The sequence below is a fragment of the Temnothorax curvispinosus genome, unplaced genomic scaffold (genome assembly GCF_003070985.1).
Source record: "Temnothorax curvispinosus isolate PA1 unplaced genomic scaffold, ASM307098v1 QBEX01014781.1, whole genome shotgun sequence".
Lineage (NCBI taxonomy): Eukaryota > Metazoa > Arthropoda > Insecta > Hymenoptera > Formicidae > Temnothorax > Temnothorax curvispinosus.
Window position 1 is genome coordinate 614,869 of NW_020224561.1, and position 19,878 is coordinate 634,746.

General features: G+C 32.7%; 4 protein-coding genes across 8 annotated transcripts in view; 1 reads left to right on the forward strand and 3 right to left on the reverse strand.

Moving 5' to 3' along the window:
- Nucleotides 1–293: 293 nt before the first annotated feature.
- On the reverse strand, nt 294–2,774 carry LOC112464948 (sentrin-specific protease 8-like). Of its 2 annotated transcripts, none has more exons than XM_025032245.1 (2): nt 2,549–2,774; nt 294–1,845 (listed from the first exon to the last, which is right to left on the reverse strand). In XM_025032245.1, the coding sequence occupies exon 2, from the start codon at nt 1,839–1,841 to the stop codon at nt 1,152–1,154; it is 690 nt and encodes a 229-aa protein (XP_024888013.1). In that variant the 5' UTR covers nt 1,842–1,845; nt 2,549–2,774; the 3' UTR covers nt 294–1,151. The 2 variants fall into 2 exon arrangements, with proteins under 2 accessions (XP_024888013.1, XP_024888012.1); XM_025032244.1 differs by having other exon boundaries at nt 2,564–2,773.
- A 672-nt stretch (nt 2,775–3,446) lies between these two features.
- Nucleotides 3,447–10,628, reverse strand: LOC112464974 (F-box only protein 21-like). The gene is made up of 9 exons (XM_025032296.1): nt 10,189–10,628; nt 8,610–8,879; nt 8,074–8,530; nt 7,818–7,948; nt 7,100–7,247; nt 6,703–6,909; nt 6,347–6,424; nt 4,765–5,068; nt 3,447–4,666 (listed from the first exon to the last, which is right to left on the reverse strand). Exons 1-9 carry the CDS (start codon nt 10,347–10,349, stop codon nt 4,467–4,469), a joined length of 1,956 nt encoding a protein of 651 aa, XP_024888064.1. The 5' UTR covers nt 10,350–10,628; the 3' UTR covers nt 3,447–4,466.
- Nucleotides 10,629–11,146: 518 nt separating this feature from the next.
- LOC112464971 (U4/U6.U5 tri-snRNP-associated protein 1) lies at nt 11,147–16,713 on the forward strand. Of its 2 annotated transcripts, XM_025032293.1 has the most exons (11): nt 11,148–11,592; nt 11,780–12,228; nt 12,569–12,697; nt 12,827–13,243; nt 13,403–13,547; nt 13,769–14,043; nt 14,121–14,208; nt 14,313–14,511; nt 15,725–15,911; nt 16,034–16,188; nt 16,328–16,713. In XM_025032293.1, exons 1-11 carry the CDS (start codon nt 11,430–11,432, stop codon nt 16,353–16,355), a joined length of 2,235 nt encoding a protein of 744 aa, XP_024888061.1. In that variant the 5' UTR covers nt 11,148–11,429; the 3' UTR covers nt 16,356–16,713. The 2 variants fall into 2 exon arrangements, 1 of the variants encoding a protein (XP_024888061.1); XR_003041970.1 differs by lacking the exons at nt 16,034–16,188; nt 16,328–16,713 and adding an exon at nt 14,674–14,798 and having other exon boundaries at nt 11,147–11,592; nt 15,725–15,810.
- A 1,372-nt stretch (nt 16,714–18,085) lies between these two features.
- LOC112464980 (TBC1 domain family member 4) overlaps nt 18,086–19,878 on the reverse strand; it is a 19,088-nt gene continuing 17,295 nt past the window's right edge. For all 3 annotated transcript variants that reach the window (XM_025032307.1, XM_025032305.1, XM_025032306.1), the window contains 2 exons: nt 19,481–19,705; nt 18,086–19,136 (listed from right to left, as the gene is read on the reverse strand). In XM_025032307.1, coding sequence (XP_024888075.1) covers nt 18,234–19,136; nt 19,481–19,705 — 1,128 coding nt within the window. In that variant the 3' untranslated portion in view covers nt 18,086–18,233. The remainder of the gene's footprint in view (nt 19,137–19,480; nt 19,706–19,878) is intronic.

The window sequence follows — 19,878 nt, forward strand, 5'->3', positions numbered from 1 at the left end:
CATGTTTCCAGATATTAAATACACACGGAAAAAAAAGGATTTGCTAGTATAGGGATAACTAACATTTTTTTGCTGCGAGAGCTATAATTTAGCAATAGTAACAAAATCTTCTTGCAATTATTACTAAGTAGCAATAGGTTCAGCAAAACTTTTTGCTATTGCAACAAAAGGTTTTGCTATTTTATTATTGCAAAATTAATTGCCCTCTCTGTAAAAAATGTTAGTTATCCCATATTTAACTATAGATTTGCTATAGTACCAAATCCTTTTTTTCCGTGCAGATAGTACAAGATATATCCGAGTATGGACAAAAGTTCTCATTTTATTGAAGATTTTATGTTATTAAAAAATGTATCATACAACAAGAATTGTACTATAGAAAATTATTAATTACTTGCTCCATTTATATAATTTCTGTTGATGAGCAAACACATAATTTGCACATTTCTCTTTGTACTAATCTTCTGTATAATTTTTTAATATTAGGTTCATCGACTTAAGTAAAAGACTTCTATAATTTTAAAGTTTGTAATATTGTGTTGTAAAACATCTCATTTGTATTGTATATATATCAGTTTTATTGTTTCTGAAACGGGTTACAATAATTCACCTTATATTCCTTTTCACAACCTTCAACTATTTATAATTAACCTCTTATAAATCGAGGCACATGCAGGATATCTATTCAAGATGAGGGTCAGGGTCGAACACGCTAATTACAAGTCACTCTAGTAACGCATTATCCCTCACATTTGTACTGAATTCGCCCAAATGTATGTTACTTGAACAAATGGATTTGAACAGTTAATGTTTATTTCATATTGTTGCGCATGTTATTCATATTAGTTGATGCTGTAGATTTTCTAACGTTTCCTAATCTCAAAGAATAATTTTGAGAGATAACATATTTTTTTTTCCTTTATCAAATAATCTAAATTTTTGAAATGAAAAGATCCAAAATATTTTTATTAATGTCAAATAATTATAATGATATAAATATAAAGTCATAGAAAAAATTAAGGAACATAAGTACAGTACGGTTTATTTACTGATATAATATATCAGTAAGTAATAAGTAAGTCATAATCGCAAATACCAAGTAATAACCAAAATTGCTATTAATATTAATCATAGAAACTTTGCTATGCATATTATGTATTTTTCAAATCGTCAATTAATTTTAATAAGTCGGCACGTTTTTTTGGAACCATTTTTGTAATGACACTACAATTACAATCGCCTATTTTAGAATTCATTATAGCATGCATAGATATCACATCTGCTAAACATAAGACGTATAAACCACAATCGTAGCTATTATCTTGTTGCGGACAATCCATCTCAATATACTTTCTCTCTTGTTTCTCAAGAAAATATTTCGTCACTTTCCGTGCAAGCTTTTTCGCGGAGGAGCCGTTGATACCGCATGACGAATCAAAGTGGTAACATGTTTTTTCTACATGAGAGTATATCAATAAGCTCCAATGCGAGCCGCCTGCCTCGTTGCTATCACAGTCATTCAGAGGGAAAAATACAAAGTCGTAATTTTTAGCCTTAATAGGGTCGAGAAATAGATTATACTGTGAAGAATCCAGCATCTTCAATAGCTGAGCCACTTCGGGTCCGATAAATAATAATTGGCTGTCCTTCCTATGCTGTTGATTCAGGTATTCAAAATAGAATCCTATTATAATGTCGTTAAGCCAATCGTTTCTCTCCAGTAATGCGACATCCGATGCCCTAAGCAGATAGTCATGATAACTCAGGACAATATCATCCTTGTCTGGATTTTTTGGACGAGCATCGGATAACTTCTTCGAATTTGCAGGCAAAACCGGCATAGTACTAAAATCAGAAATAATATAAAATCCAATGTAGATTATCTAGAAAAATGTGACGGTAGAAAATCAATATCAATATTTATTTAATTTTGAAATATATATATATTTTGCCAGGAAAACACGAGTTTAATACAGACACAAATGCTAGATCTGTTGCGATATCTGAGAAAATCTGCCAATCTGTTGTTACATTGCAGGTAGTTTGTTCATTGAGACATTAAATACTCTATAAATTTATTTATCGACAAAATGCCAGATTTGAGCAAAATTGCGACGGATTAGCATCTGCGTCCACATTAAGTTCGTCTTTTGCCAGTAGAGCCTGACGACATAATCTGATTATCAGCAAAATCTTCTCTTTTGTAGCCATTTGAATAAAATATTTTTTTGATTATGTGACAAAACCGTATGGATGATTCCAACCCCGGGATTATACAGCACAAAATGACTCAAACTTATAAATATCTGCTACCTACATATTAATTTTTTCGGGTTCTTACGAATCTGTTTAATATTCTTAAGGCTTTTATTTATTGATAAATGATCACGAAATGGCAGATTCTGATTGCTTTCTACAGGCAATCGGTTACCATACTCTGCACCGATTCTGTTGTATTTCTGTTGGAATTTTGTCGATAAAATTTGTAGCGAACAACTTTGTCCTCGACGGATTTGAGTATATACGCGTGTCAGATAAATGAAATTACACAAGAGATAGTTACAAGCGCTCTTTTCTTCTTCCGTTATGGATGCCCGTCTCGTTGAGACGTTGTGTATCACCTTTTCTCCTTTTACTCTTCCTTTTCTCTAGAAACGAATATTCGTTTAGATTATTTATATTTTCTTCTGTAAGGAGAATAGTGCGTGTTGACAAATGTCATGACGGCGTCTTCAGAGAAACTGTACATGTGACGTATTCTGGTGTTATGGCTGCCTTCTATCACGACATCACGTGACTAGATATATTCGCGATATATATAGGGTGTTTCTTAAAACCCTTGCACAAAGGAACAGAAAATAGCACAGGCATAGATTTTAAACCTATCGGAAGCCGTGTATCAATGCTGTAGCAGTATTCCTTCAAAAAATCGAATATCAGTCAAGAAAAGAATGAACTAATAAGCAACATTTATAAAAAGGTTTGTATTGCTTTTTTTTATTTAATATACTATATACATTCTTAACAGTATAATTTTCTCACTTATTTTTAGATATTACTTTGAGCGGTTGCGGAGGTCCTAAAGGCACTGGCATGAGTCATTCGAAATTTAAACAATACGCCGCGAACTTTGCACGCACAATCAAGATTGCCTGATTTTGAAAATAATTCCGCGGAAACTTACAAGCGATCGCATGGTGGAACTAGCCAATTATTACGGTTTCTTATATATTGACCAATATTTGGTCAATATATTGACACAATAGTTACTTAGTACAATTAGTAAAATTCAACAAGTTGCACGAAAAATTTGCTTTTAGCAAACAGGACATGTTGTTAAAATTATCAAATATATAGATTTGTACCTTTAGCCGACACATATATCAATTATATCATTTGTGTGATCAGTGATGATTGGTTTCGCAATTTGATAAACACGAGTACATATAATGATAATAAGTTCTTTAATAAAACGGAATACTCATACTGATACTATTTTACATTTCGAGCGAATTATACTTTGTTAAAAAATCTTTTACTTCCTTTGAATTTTATTATTCAGGTCTGTGGTTGGTTTGCACTTTTCGGCCGATTTTGCACTCCTCTCGTTTCGTAGTATATTTCGACTGCTCGCGAAGACAGAAGACGCTCGATCTCAAAAACTTTATTAGCTATAAATTTATATTGGGCTTTGGCAAGTTTAACTCCACGTGGCAAGAATGACTTTGACTAAAAACTCTGATTAACTGTGAATCAATCATTAATTTATCAAATAATATCCATACCATTTTGTCAACATGGAATTATCAACTTTTTGTTTAATATACAAGAAAAAAATTAGATTAATGATAACAAATTATATTAGAATTAATTAGAATTAGAAACTCTGCTTTAAGTCGATTAAACTAATCGATGAATAAGTTAATTGGAGCTTCATTAATGTTAAGCTAATATGATCGTCTCTTAAATATCATAAAAGTAACTTTGGTGTACATATACACATGTGTAAAATATATATTTATCAAATATTTATGTACAAGTTATTCCTTCTACTATACAACAAAAATTTGTACAAATCTCAAGATTTCTTGAGAAAATCTCGTTTTTTTATCATCTGTACATCACAGCTTTTCTACTTTTGAAATCATCAACAATCTCTCAATATTTGAATATATACATAAATATTTACAATGTGTCAAAAGTGTGTCTGAATAAAAGATAATACTACAATATAAGTATAAAAATCTAAGTTTACCATTTTTACATGAGACATCATATGTAACGTTTTCTTGCAATACGCGTTAAAATCAAGTCAGTTTTATTTCTCACGTACCATAACTCACATTCTGTGAATTGTAAAATATCGCTACTTGTTATTATTTAATTAATTATTATAACAGTTATCCTAAATATAATTTGTTCGGTGAAAAGCAGCGCACTTTACAATTTCTAATCACGATACTATCTTAGTTGAAAAGGATAGAAGCAACCTGACGATAAAAAGATGGCGGCAAATGAGGCGCATTGAGAATTTCTATGTCATGTGGAAAATATCTTGTTAGTGTATCGTTAGGTACATAGTGAGACGACTTTACGAATCCACAAAAATATCGGCCAATCTCGTTGTGTCCAATCCATTTTGGCGGATGTGCCTTTACTAAAGTCTCTAAAATCAAAAAATCTTTTATATCACATACGTACGCATATAAATGAGATAATAAAAGTATACGTATATGTATATATGCATTTGTAATTAGCTCATACCTTGAGCAGCGTAATACGTATTACCGCTTTCATTGAGGATAACGTAAAATGGTTGCTTCAGAGAAATTGAGTCAGACGAGTGTGGCGGCTGAATATGATTGTGCAATGCCATTCTGCGTTCATGTAATATTTTCAATATTTCATATTTTGAATCATGTTCTTCATCCCACCAAATTATCACGCCTGCACAACAGCATATGTTCTCTTTACATTTTACAGTCATTCCAACTGCATATTTTATTTCTTTTGGCCTTTCTGTTTTTGGGATTGTGACTCCTAGATAATCTCTAGATATTCTCAATGTCTGAAAAGTGTAGATACCATAATTATTAACCAATATCTTTTTCATATATTTAATATTTAATTCATAAACTTTTACAATGCTCTAAATAACTATTTATACTCAAATTGCAATTACACTGTGCAATACGCTCCCAATTTCTCAAGTTTCTTGATTAAAGGTGATTCAGCTTAGTCTCCTAAGTAACCTCCTGATATACGTGTTTCACTCAGGTCATTCTCATTTTTTGAAGTTATACTTGATTGAAGCTTTGGAGTTCTATGAGATTACAAAATAGAAAAAAATCGAAAAAATAAAATATTTCTGCTAAAAATATGTTTTATATATCACTTTGCTTGCCATTTATACTCATCTTCTTCAGATTCCAGCACTTGTTATTGATTTCTAGATGAAATGTTTCTTTATTTTTTTGATGTCTTGGTGAAAACGTTCGCCATGTTCATCATCACTTACAACTTCCAAGTTTTGCGATGTCTCTTAAAGTACATTTTCTACAGTCACATCTTAATTTCTTTCCACAAAATTTGGGAGCTGTGAGTGATGGACATGGTGAACGTTTTCACCAAGACATCCAAAAAATTAAAAAACATTTCATGGGCAAGTCAATAACAAGTATGCTGGTTACTGTTGGAATCTGATCAGAGAAACTGAAGAAGATGAATATAAACGGCAAGCAAAACGTACAAAACATTAAATCTAGAATTTTGGATATGTACATGGAACATTTAGGCTTTTCATTCAATAAAAGAAATTCTCCCGAAAAAATTGCGTTTATATTTTTTAAAATTCTACTCTCAAATATCTTTCTAACGATATATAAAACATATATTTATAAAATTATTTCATTTTTTCAATTTTTTTCTATTTTACAACCTCATATAACGCCAAAGCTTCAGTCAAATATAACTAAAAAATTAGGGTGAGCTGAGTGAACCACACATGTCAGGTTACTCAGGAGACTAAGCTGAATTACTCTCATTGTCAGCCAAAAAACTTGAGAAATTATCAATTTTTGAAAATTTGTTGTACTGTGTTATTACTAGTTATGTACTAGTAATTAATATAATTGCACAATCAATATAAATTTATTATTATTAAAGAAGTTCGCTATATTTGTTTAACATACATTCAGTGCATCTGCACATAGTGAGCATTAATTATCACACACTACATCTTAAATTATATATAACTCATTTATAAAATAGTCTTTAAAAAGTCTTTTAAGCAATATTATATAACATGTAAATTGCATATTTTTTATAAATAATCATAATTATGTACCTCATTTTGGTATTGAAGTGCCTTTAGCAGCATTCTAATTCGACTTGCTTCCACAGACGTTCTATCGTTGTAGGCACTCTGCATACATATGAAAAGATGAGGTTTACTTAAGAACATCTCCTATACAGATGCTTCACACACAAATATAAAAAATATAGCAAAACTCGAAGTTTGTTTATGCAACAAGTATATTTATACAGAGAACTAAAAAGTCTATAAATACTCTAAATCTCTACTCATACCAATATTCATTTTACATTAAACACTCAATTATTATTGTATTGCGATAAAAACTTTACACAAAATAGAAAATTTTATGAAATTTGCTTATCTATATATGAACCAAATTTATATACCAGTAGCCTCTCTAATGTGGTTATGAGACCTGAGACACTTATATCATACTGGGTGTAATGGCGACATAGATTTTCAATCGCATCTATATTGTGTGGTTCTACCATATACCGAAATTCCACCAATGAGCGCATTTGTAGGGCCCTGTCATGATGATGATGGTAGTTAGGCTTGACCGTTTGTAAAGAGTTAATCATTCGCAACACCAGCTTAAAACAAAAATTATATATAAGCAAAGTTAAGAATCCAATAAATGGAAAACTACTTTCTTCAATCACATAAAATATGATTCACATTTAATTATCTTAGTTATTATCCTCCCCCCTGTGACTAATCATTATCTACTAATATTTGTATTATTTTCAAATTTAATGATCTATTTAATAAATAATTACCAACCTCTGTAGGACTAATTTCGTTGTGCTTATTGAAACTTTCTATGGGACATCTTCTACCACGAATTCTGGGACAATCGTCTCTACTTCGAATAAGTCCACCATGCAGGATATCAATATAAAAATATTCCTCTTTAGGATTTTCTGTATCACTATGGATAATAAAAAGTTATATAGTCCACATACGTGCGCGAATATATATATATACATCCTCATATAGCCATATATACCTATGCATGTATAATAATGTAGACATATGCATATATGATATACAAAGTGTCCCAGGTTTTTCCGTACAAACTTTAGTAGTATGTTCTGAGAAAAAACTATAGAAATAAGAAAAAAATGTTATATAAACATAGGACCGAAAATGTTTTATTAGAAAGTTATGTATGAATACAAAATGTGTAAGAAACAATTTCACTTAAGTTTGCATTTCAAGAAGAAGCAGATAAAATAATCATTATCGAACAGAATCACTTATGTATACAGTATGTCATTTATCTATGACAAAACTGCTATTATTTCTTCAATACAAAATTCTAACTTTTGCTATAACATTCTAATAAATCATTTTGAGACCTATGTTTATAATACACTTTTTTCTCTTATTTCTGCTCATAGAACATACCGTTAAAGTTTGTACGGAAAAACCTGAGACACCTTGTATATGGTATAAACTTTGGAAAATAAGATGCTTCTAAAGTTAGAGTTATGCTTACTATTTCGGCTTCCAACTTAAAAAAAAGTGAGTAGGAAAACATACTAGGTCACAGCGTACACCAAGTCTTCTTGCTACGCTCTGGAATATTATTGCCAGAGACATAGCGTTACCAACTTTGGTTTCCAAAACCTATGTATTATAAATTATAATAGAAAGATATTAATGTTTGTGATATAATAGTATCAGTATAAAAATACGCTCATGATGCAATAGTAACATAATATAATTATAACATATCATAATTTGTAACTTACGCAATCTATAAGGAAGTATTCTGCTTTAGGGTCTAATAATTCGTTAGACTCCAGAACCGGAGGCCCACGGAAATGTAATTTATCAAATAAAACTGTTCGAAGTACATTGATAATCTGCTCTTCGTCTTTCCTGCTCCATTGATTGTCGTTGATGTTGTATTTCCAAAAAGAAAACTGCTTAGCGGATGTTGAGAATATTGGATGGTCGCAGTGCGCGTTTTTAAGGTCCTCCAATACCTGCTGTGCGATATTGTCCAACGATGTTTCCACTTCCGAAGTAAAGAAACGTTTCAAGGGTTGATACCATCGTGCTACGATAATAGCTACCAGTTCTAAAAGCTGCTGTTCTTTAGGAAAATTCATAAATGTCTGCCATACGTCCTTTAGATGACGCTGATGTATATATGGAAGAAGTTTCTTGCTGTAATATTGATGTGTCAAGTTACAGTTTGATAATCTGAAAGGTATTAATGCAGATTAATTATATGATCAGGTTATATGTTTGTTTGCGATATTAATAATTTATTAAATCTTACCCTGGTGTCATTTCAATTAGATATATTAACTCATCCACGAGGAAACAATAATTCATGGTATACGCGCCCTTATTTGGCCAGAATAGGAGATCCGAATCCATCAGGTCAACGTCGGCTAGCTCGTCATAGCAAAAAAACATATCAGACATCAGCGATAGGTAACGCCGCAATTCATTCCTACATTTTATGCTCGCTTTTATATCGTCCTTAAAATTTATGTCTTCGTGACTTTGTATCCGTTGGTCATAAAGTTTCTTCAAATGAGGCCATCTAATGCACACACAAAAATATTCTACGTTATTTTCAAGAATATTATAAGGACTAAAAATTTTACCACCGCACGGCTCTGACATGACACAAACATCTAACGAAGTATGCCGTTTAACGAATATTTTATATTGTATTGTTTGATCCTGACGCACAAATATGTAAGTTTCTAATTGTATAATTACGGATTTTTGATTGTCATTTACTTATTGCGGAGTACTGAAATATGTTGTTTAGTTTCTAGATTCGGCGTAGTTAGGGCATTATGCCTGACGAATATATTTGTGAGAGATCGCTTGAAAAGGACCGGATCCACGGTCGAAACATAGCGTTGTAAATCAATAAAATTTGGCCAGTTGGGTCACTCGCAATATCTCTGTTTAATTTTCATTTCATCCTGTCTATGCATTAGGATTAGAGATTAAAATATAACAGTTATCCAATTCCAGCAATCCTTCCTGATTGACATTTCAAACAAATGCAAAGAAAAATTGTTCAAAATAATAACTTTTTTATATTGCAGCCTTTTGGTTATTACATTTACAAGTTTCTATCTGTATAAAAAAAACTCTGATACGAAAGACACGTGATTTATTTCATTATTACTCGGAGGTCAGAAAACATTGGAACTCTATATAGAAAATTCTCGTTAATGCAAGCATAATATTAAACTATTTCTAACATAAATATATATTTAACGCAAAATAATGCAAAAATTTCATTCAATTCGTCTTTCTGTTTAGTATACCATAAAACAGAATTACATGTAATCGTTCGTTTCTAACCTAGTTTTAATCTTAATCTTTATTTGCAGTTGGAGACACGGTGATAAGATTAGTCCTATTTCAAACAAAAAAAAACCTTTATTTGTTTATTAATATCAAATTGTTTTTAACGATAAAAAAATTACGAGAACAAAAAGGCGGTAAATGTGAAGAATAGTGGCTTCCTCACCGATTTGGCTGAAACTTAACAATATTGTGTGTATTTTTAATTTCTCTCCGCCGAGTATATTCAAAAGAAGAGAAAAACATTAGATGCTTTCCATTTACATCAAAACTCAGATAAATCTCACTTGTGACGTCATTCTGTCTTTATTATTCATTAATTGCAAAAAAGGATACAACGATACAACGACGTCACAAGTGAGAATTATCCGAGTTTTGATGTAAATGAAAAGCACCTATAGAGTCAAATGTAAACAAGAGAGATCACGTGTTCACGTCGTGTTTGTCGTTGGATTCGCGTTCCGAGTACTTGACGAACTTATCGAAATTGCGATAGGAATCTCGTGAGAAAACGGCGAGGTTACCTTTGATAAAACTTTCTCTGCCACAGCGGATTGTTGTCGTCGACCTCGGCGAGAAATCGCCGGCACGTCAAGCCGAAGCTCACAACATCCTTGATGCTAATGTTCTCCAGCTGCAGGATGATTTCGATTAACTCGTTGGACAGGGTCGTTATCGTGGTCATCGCGAAAAGTTCGGCACGAAGGGGATCGTGATATCGTTCGCATTGAACGCGACGGCGACGTAGTAAACTTGTCGTCGATTGTCGTGCTTCTTGAGTTTATTGGCTCCTGCCTCTTTTTTATAAAGGATAATACGGCGTCAATTGTTGTGCGACTGGCTGCGTTAACAATTGTACGGAGCAACGGAGCAACGGAGCAGTTTACGGAGCTTGCTAGGATTCTGTTCGAGACAATCGAGACGCTGTTTATAAATTTATACGCACACTGCGAGTACTGCGACTACTGCGACCAGCGACACCACTGACCACGCGACAAAGTAATGTAATAAAATAGGACGTTTTGATTGGTTAAAGGCTCCCACAGACCAAACGCGTCAAGCGTCAAGCAGCGAACAGTAACCAATCAGCGAGACGATATTTTCTACGCCACTGCTGATATCACCTCACTGATTGGGTTCAATTGGGTTGCTGCTCGCTGCTTGACGCTTGACGCGTTCGGTCTGTGGGAGCCTTTAGATGACGCGACGCATGACGCGCTCAGTGGAAACAGCCTAAAAATAAATATAATTAATTACAATTAAACGAATAACTCACAAATCTTTTCAATTGCACTTCAAAAGTCTTCATACGAAATACAAACGATTTCATATAGAGATTTTTTAAAAAAACATTCATTTCCGGCCAAGTATATGTATCATACAATTACGAATCCTCTGTTCCGCTATTTCTTTCTTCATGGAGATGCAGCTTTAATTCGATGCACGCAATCGCACGCGTGCGCAAAAACACGCACGCATAATTTAATGCATTTAATGGTGGATATAAGTACGTGGATAGTGGATATACGTATAACTCTAGGCGGAAACAAGTAGAATTGATACAGCTTGTGCAGTTTGTGGTTTGCTGTCATTTGCTGTCGTCGATTGTGTGAGCAATTGGATCCTGAGTATTGTCGGATATTGTCGACGATTCGGCTAGTGAGTGGTGAGAGCGATACGTAGCATCGCCACGAGCTCAGAGCTATTACGAAGTTGTAACCGTGAGGTAGATTCCACGGCGGCGTTAAATCGGGAACGCGCTGATATGGGCTCCAATAAACGTCACAAAACTGAAAAGACTCGCGATGCCAAGAAGAAGCGTCATCGTAGCCGTTCCAGAAGCTGCACGCCCGACCGCGAGAAGTCCGAGAAGCACAGACACCACAAGAAACACCGGAGGAAAGAGCGCAAGGATTACGATAGCGATGGTAAGACAATCCGGCGGTATTCTCTTCATTTGTATTATGTATGAGAGAGTGGATATATGTATTACAGGAGATTATATATAATAAGAAGAATTATGTCTATATATAGTTGTATATAATTGTAGGAGACAAAAATTATATTTATCTACAATTGTAGGAGAATAAGATTTTCTCTCTCTTTTATTTCTAGTTGAGATTGTTAACGCTCCGCCACCACCAAAAATATCAAAGTCATCGCATCCATCAACACCTCCGCCACCTGAGATTTCTAAACAGCGCAGTCCATCTCCCACTAAGGGTGGAGCGTCGCAAGCCTCGTTATCCATTGAAGAAACCAACAAGCTCCGTGCAAAGTTAGGGTTAAAACCGTTGGAAGTGGATAACATATCCAAGGATGACCCGAGCAAAATCAAAGATGATCTGGGCGAGTTTTATCATAAACCTGCGCCAAACAACAGCGATAAAATGAAGGTGCAGAAGTTGAGAGAAAAGATAGGTACTCAGAAGGAAAAGAGACAAATTGAAGCAAATTTGTCGAAACTGAAAAGTTTGGGTGAATGCGATTCCGACGACGACACTCACGCATGGATCAACAAATCTAGACAGCTAGAGGAAGAGAAAAAGAAAGCAGAAATGAGAGTAATGTTTTGATATAACTCTTAGCATCTTTGTTTATAAACTTATAAAGTATTACGTTTGAAGTTGCAATGAGGTTCTTCACTAACTTTTGCTCCCGCACAGGGGAGCCACTGTGCCTGGTAGTTAGCGGCGTAAATGATACCAATACTACCAAATACTACCAATTTTTATATTGGTGCTGCACTCTATGCTAGCTTTCACTGAAGAACCTCATAGCATATTCTTGCAATTATATATATATATATACACACAATAATTTCATATATTGCAATATCTTATTAAAGTCAGTTCACATATATTTTGCTATAGATTTGTTAAAAGTATTTTATTTTAATTTAAGGCAAAAATGCTGGATCAATTGGATGAAGAATTTGGAATTGGTAATTTGGTCAAAGAGGAAATGCATACCGCCCGCAATACAGCATATACGGCAAAAGATTTAAAAGGTCTTAAAGTCGAGCACAATATTGTAAGTGTAATAACATGTGATATTGATTTTTATATAAGCTCTCTCAGGGCTTGTATATGTAACGCATATAAATTAATGTCCTTCATTTTTTCGAATTGTAATAAATTCTGAACAGGAAATATTTTGCAGGAAACATTTGAGGAAGGCAAAAGTATAATCCTAACGTTGAAAGATCAAGAAGTATTAAATGAGAGTGGTGATTTACTTGTAAACGTGAATATGATTGACAATGAACGCTACAAGCGTAGTGTTTTAAATAAGCTTAAGAAACCTACGTACGATCCATACGACGATGAAAATTTCGACGAATATGGATTCCCTAAGAATAAGATTTTAGAAAAGTACGACGAGGAAATCGATGGTGAAAAAAAAGATAACTTTGTGTTGGGTACTAATCATGCGGTAGAATTTAAACGTCAGATAGAGACGGTGAAGCAACGCTTAGCGAATAAAAAACTAGAAACGCTACAAATGGCAGAACCAAAATTAGCGAGCGAATATTATAATGAAGAGGAACTTGCAAAATTCAAGAAACCGAAGAAAAAGGTAAAACATTGCTTTCTAACGTACTTAGGTATTCAGTAGATCAATGTTCTTTAAATACAGTTGTCTGATGCAGTTATACATTTAATATATTTTGTATTTATAATTTATTTTTAAAATAATGTTCTCTGCAATTGTATAAAATATATAATGTGATTGTAGATTCGGAAAATTAGAACGAAAAAGAAACTGAAGGCTGATGATTTAGTTCCTGTGGACAATGATTATCTTAGGGATCTTGGAAGCAGAAGAAGGAAGAAACCTGAAGATTTGAAGGATAACGATACCTTAGATGACGACGATTTAGGTAACTGAAAGATATTTATATAATTTTGTAAAAATTAGGAACAAGTAAACCTTTGATTAGACATCTATAAATTGTAAGTATAACACACTTTATAGCAAAACGCATTTTTTACTTAATTATTATCTATATATATAGATAATATGTATGTTAAATTATATATATGATTTATGTTCTTAATGAATAATATCCTTTATTTGATTTATCAAAATTTTTGTGAGCAGGTCCCGCAGAAGATTTTACTGGGATAAAATTTGAAGAAGACGAAAAAGAATTAGAGTTGCAATTAGCTTTAAAAAAAACTCAGCGTTTGAAGGAGGGCCATATAAGTGGGATCCAAAAAACTGTTGAAACAATAAAGCAAGAAACTCTTAACTCCGAGGAAAATCAATCTGGATATATCGTTCTTAATTCTACCGCAGAATTTTGTAGAACCGTGGGTCATATACCCACTTATGGACTCGCTGGAAACAGAGAGGAAAATGGGCAAGAACTCATGGTATACTAAATAAAACGTATTACTGGCTATATGTGTTAGAATAATATTGCATTTATAACATAATATAAATGTTGTAGGATTTTGAAATGGACGGAATTAAAGATGAGCCACCTGTAAACGAAGAGGAGGACGATGGTCGTGGTGCTTGGAACGCAGTACATCTAGGTATTTCGCATATTGGTGCAGATTAACTTTATATAAAGGCTAATTGTAATAGAGACTTTATGTAATAACGTTTTCTTTCCTAAATGTATATTCTATGTAAATAGATGAGAACACCTCGGAACCGGTTGTAATGGAGGCGGCAATTCTAGACGCCGAGCCGTCACTCGGTCACGGGGTAGGTGGTGCTTTAAAGTTAGCTATGAGTAAAGGTTACTTGCAGAAAGAGGACAGCAATCGCCCTTCGGCATCGCGATTCGCACATTTGCAAGCTCAGAACTACTCGATAGAGGACAAAACATACGGGTAAGTGTGAGCAATATATTACCGCGATTCGATGTACGATGATCTCTTACGTGTTTCTACTATGTGTCGCGCGGAGGAAACACGTAAGAAATGGTTCTTATGTCGAATGCGCTCCCACAAGTATTGTGTTAGACAAGCCTCTAGTGAATTTCAAACTGTCAGTTAACAGTATTAAATAGAGCCCGGAAAACGGTGCTCGGAACGGGTGATCCGCTACCACACTACGAGAGTTTACCGCTTAATCGGAGGTGAACACAAGGCCCGAGAAGAGAGTAGGATTTGTTAAGGTATGTTTATGTTATGCGATTCCATTGCTGTGAATCCTAAGATTCTAGACGAGTCGTGGAGTCTCCGCTCGCGGGAAGAATCAAGTGTCGGATGTTAGATTGCGGAATAAGCCAATGTCAAGATAGAGGTTTAAGAAAGATTTGCTTCTCTCGTCTCTGTACAATATGGCTATAATCATTTTCTATGAAAGGCTTGCATGTATTTAATACAAATCAACATAATGGATAATTTTACGTGGCCATACAATCTATGCTCGTCTTAAATATTGAAATGTTTAATATTTTGGAGCGCACTTGAATTGTAGATAAATATAAAAATAATGAAAACAGAAAAGAAAATATATATATATTTTTATTTGCATGAATTTTAATATTTGTTTTCGTGTCAATATATGGGCGGTATTCATAGTTGGTTCTTATTTCAAGACCGTCTTAAATAATGTCTTAAGATGCTAATACATAATACAGCTCTGTGATTGGTTCATAACATCTCAAGATCGTACTTAAGACAGTCTTAAATATAAGAACCGACTATGAACGGCCCATAACGTAGAATACAATTTGCTTATATTGAAAAATGCATTAAATTATATATGATAATTAAACACAATTTAAATAATATATCTTGAAATTATTATAATTTAATCGCATAATGTAATGTATCTTGAAGATTCACGAACATTATAAGACTTTATAAAAACTTGTTTATACTGGTAGTGGACACAAGTTTCAGGACACCGTATTTCAAGGGCTTTAATTTTTTTTATTCTTCTGTAATACCGAAACCTAATTATATTAGACAATAAATAAGTCGTATTTATCTAGCAGATACCTTTGATGAAAACTGACTTAAATTTTATAGATAAAGAGCTCACAATTGGAGATATGTATTTCATTTGCTCGTTCATGTATTATTTTTGTTTTAGGGATGACGACAAGTTCGGCAGAAGAGATCGCTTTAACGGACCTACGTCCGATTTTAAAGAAAAGGATGGTTTCAAACCAAATGTTAAGCTTGAATATATTGATGACGATGGACACGTCTTGTGCGCTAAGGAAGCTTTCCGATATCTGTCGCATAAATTCCATGGGAAAGGTCCAGGAAAAAATAAGGTTTTTATATCAGATTATATTGACTAGAATATTGTATATATACGAATACTTACTTGATGGCAATATTCGTTATTTCAATCAAAATTAATATTCGAAGTTGTAATAATTCTCCAATATTTTAGGTGGAGAAAAGAATGAAGAAAGCTGAACAAGAAGTTTTAATGAAACGAATGTCTTCAACAGACACACCATTAGGTACATTAAATTTATTGCAAGCGAAACAAAAGGAAACACAATCACCATATATAGTGCTTAGTGGCAGTAAACAGATGCAAACGTAAGAATACGCAATTTATTTAAAAATAAATTAAGAATTTCCTAATCAGTATTTTAAATATATCTACAATTTTCTTTTTTATTATAGTCATATTTATTATAGAAATAAAAATTGTAATGCAATAAATTTTTTTTTGCAGGACCAGTATAGCTAAAACAAAACATTAATTGTATATAATCTTATGTATAATATATTATACATATATATGGATTGTACATATGTATATGTAGCATACATATGTATAATCTTACATGTGTATAATGTAGCATCTGGAAATAAAAGTTGAACTCTTTTCAATGTGAAGATTATAAACTAGAAATAGAAAGAAAATTAGTATTTTTCTCAATTAATGACTCGCGAACATATAATACTAAATACTCAGTAAATTTATGATCCAAATTCAACCAGTTCTGCGCCTGTAAAGCTTATTTGACTCTGTAACGTATCATTGAAAAAGTAACAGTGAGAGTAATAATTTTATAGATATTACTTTATACAATAAAGCATACTTCACAAATACATGAATATATTTGTTGATTAAATCACATGTTCCATAACATAGTTTTTAATTATTTACGTTATATATTACATTGATATATAAAAAATAAATATAGGAACGAAAAACACCCCAAGAAAAAATCTAAATAATAGAAGAAAAAATACAATATTTTATCTCACGAATATAGATGTAAAGTGAGTTATTTCATTACTTTTTAAAAATATGCATCATATATTTAATAAAATTTATTGTTACGTATTTAAAAAAATTAAAATACTTAAAATGTTAAGTTAAAATTATTAATTTATTTTTATTGAATATTTTCAATATTTTTATCTATCATCACAATAAGATTAGCAAGTCAACAAAACATCAATGGAAATCTTAAATATTTCTTAGTTTGCAATACGAAATACAAAATATGATATATACTATACTATCTATGATAACAAACAATTACATATAGGATATCTTTATTTTCGTCATAAGATATGATTATATACCTACTTGCATTATTTCGTTACAAATAGTATGTCACTACAGTTATATATGTATAATTACACTAACTGATAAAATATTACAGAGACCTGAATACTACAAAATATAATTTTATCATCTTTACGTATACCTCTATTTCACATTAACGTCTGTCAAAACTTCAATTTTAGTTATTTTTTATAAAGATTGAGTGATCTATACTATTCTCTAATTTACAACGCTCTAATTTGATATGGATGTTAAATATCGCTAATGCTACTGTCGCAAGTATCAACGATGGTAAAACTGTACTATAAAGAACAGTACATATATATACATATACATACATATATATATATATGTATATGTATGTATGTATATATGTAACTATCCCTGATATCATAAGGCTTGTTTTGTGCAAAAATAGTAATACTTAAGTTCTTTGAATCTTACAGTGCATATATAGCAGCCTATACACATTAATGGGTTTATCAATATTTTTTCAACGATACAACTGCATCTACACATGTGTATATATATATATATATGTACGTAGTACATTATCTATCTACATACATATCTACGTATTTATCTCTAACAATAAGAGTAACTAAAATCGTTTTTTATCTTACTATAAAATATATTTTAACACAGAGAAAGTTTGGCACTTTCTTTGGCAATCTGAAACTGGTTGCACTGGTCTCTTTAATACCTTATTTTCATATCTATCTTGTTTTCTGAAACAATGGATTTTCAATACCTGCACCTGCGAGATTTTCAAATATAATGTTCAATATTTTTTCAGTAGAATATTTCGCTCTTATAAATTGTAATGTATTGCCAAACGTCAGATCTGAATAAGAATAGAAAAGAATTATTTATCTCTCTCGCACATATAAATTAGCTAGTTTTGAAACTTGCCTGTTCAAAAACGCGGAAATGAGTAATCAAATATAAAGATGCAATCTTTACTTTAAGCTTCTCATCACCAGTATCGTTTTAAATATATATTTTTTATGAAAATTCTCTTCGATAAGATGCTCTTTGAAGACGTATTTGAAAGTAACTGTTATCTGTTTAGAGAATCGGAGTTTTGTTCGGGCTTCTGTTTGCTACCATCTTCCTGACAACTCTGACTAGATTTCACGGGTTTGATAGACTTTAGTTTCGTGGTTCCGCTAAACCGGAAATTCACATCGCTACAAGTATCGAGTGGATGTATGGTTCCTGTCAAATTTGTTAACGAATCATTACTTGTAACTTCGAGTTTGCTAGTGGGAACCTTTCTTACAGAGCCTAATTCATACGCCGACTTCGACGATTTCAACTTGAGTTTTAGTGGTAACGATATCGATTTCTCCAAATTGGTAGCTGGAACCTTTAAATTACTCTCGTTCTGTGGAAGCGGATTGTTTGCCAGATTCATAGTATCCGTAATTTGAATATCGATGTTGACTGTTTTAGGATCATTCTCATCGTTGTTGCCTCTTACCACTTGTTCGGAATACTCGTTTCTAAGAGCCGCTAATTGCGCGCGTTGCCTCTGTATGTGATTGTGCGAGTTCGAAAAGAACGAAGAGACTTTCTCTAATTTCGTTGCTAAATTGGGTTGGCTCAGAGTCGACTTCAAAGGAAACGGTGTGTCCATGCTGTTATTCCTCAGAAGATTTTGAGATTCTCTTCCAGTCGAATTACTTTTTATCATTCCGTGCTTGTTATCCTCAATGACTTTTAAAGGATATGATTTGGTGCCAGCATTACGTCGTTTCTCGACCATACTCAGCTGTGCGATTATCCTCCGAACTTCACCAGGGACTTCGATATCGGCACGTGTATCCGCTAATTGCTGAATAAACGCGCCTAATGTGGCCACCGTTACTTCAAGGCTGCGATTCTGAGATTCAAGTTTGTGGATAGTCGCTTGTTGCATTGAACGCGCCGTTTCGAGCCTGTGCAAGTTGCTCATAGTAATCTGTAATACAATTCCAGTATTATGGCGATAATAACAGAGAAGAGAGAAGTAAAAAAGGCAACAGAATAATATCATATAAAAATGAGGTAAATTTATTGTAAAATTTAGATTAAGGGTAGAAAATTATATCTAAAATTAATTTTATGAGATTTGCCTTCATAATGCATGATCCACAATTTCTCATATATTTAACTGCAATTATTTTGTATTTTACATGGCACTTTAATATCGACAATATATCTATTAATTGCTAAATGAATATGTGATTATCATTGTTTCAAAATTGCGATTCTAAAATTCATGTACCAAGAATCTCGATATTTGATAAATGTTTCTCGAATTACCTCAAGTTGTTCGCTAAGCTGCGCAACTTCTTGCGTGAGTTGTTTATTCCTTAATTTAAATCTCTCCAAATTCTCCATTTGTGGCTTCACTGATAACATTTCCTCTTGAAGCACTTGGTATTCTACTCTGTATTCGTTCAATTGTTTTGTGATTTCCAAGTCGGGATAAAATACACGTTTCATTATGCGATCTAAGCTTTGTTTGTCTATTGCTGGCACACGTGTCTGGAATCAAGAATAGAAATATAATACCGATGATATTTATACAAATTCACTATTCCATTTTTTATTTCTTCCAAGTTTCTGTCATTGCTTTCATTTTTTATTTCTTATAATTGATATTAAGGATTAGAATATCACAGGGTTGGCATGTTTTAAACAATTTGTTTAAAACTGTC

Bases quoted from the DNA above. Each gene is read 5' to 3' on its own strand.
- LOC112464974 (XM_025032296.1), bottom strand. From the start codon at position 10,349: ATGACCACGATAACGACCCTGTCCAACGAGTTAATCGAAATCATCCTG. The intron at 8,531-8,609 runs GTAAGATTTAAT...AATACCTTTCAG, and splicing joins CTAATTGAAATGACACCAGG to ATTATCAAACTGTAACTTGA. The intron at 7,949-8,073 runs GTAAGTTACAAA...TATAATACATAG, and splicing joins AATACTTCCTTATAGATTGC to GTTTTGGAAACCAAAGTTGG.
- LOC112464971 (XM_025032293.1), top strand. From the start codon at position 11,430: ATGGGCTCCAATAAACGTCACAAAACTGAAAAGACTCGCGATGCCAAG. The intron at 14,044-14,120 runs GTATACTAAATA...TAAATGTTGTAG, and splicing joins AAAATGGGCAAGAACTCATG to GATTTTGAAATGGACGGAAT. The intron at 15,912-16,033 runs GTTTTTATATCA...CCAATATTTTAG, and splicing joins AAGGTCCAGGAAAAAATAAG to GTGGAGAAAAGAATGAAGAA.
- LOC112464948 (XM_025032245.1), bottom strand. From the start codon at position 1,841: ATGCCGGTTTTGCCTGCAAATTCGAAGAAGTTATCCGATGCTCGTCCA.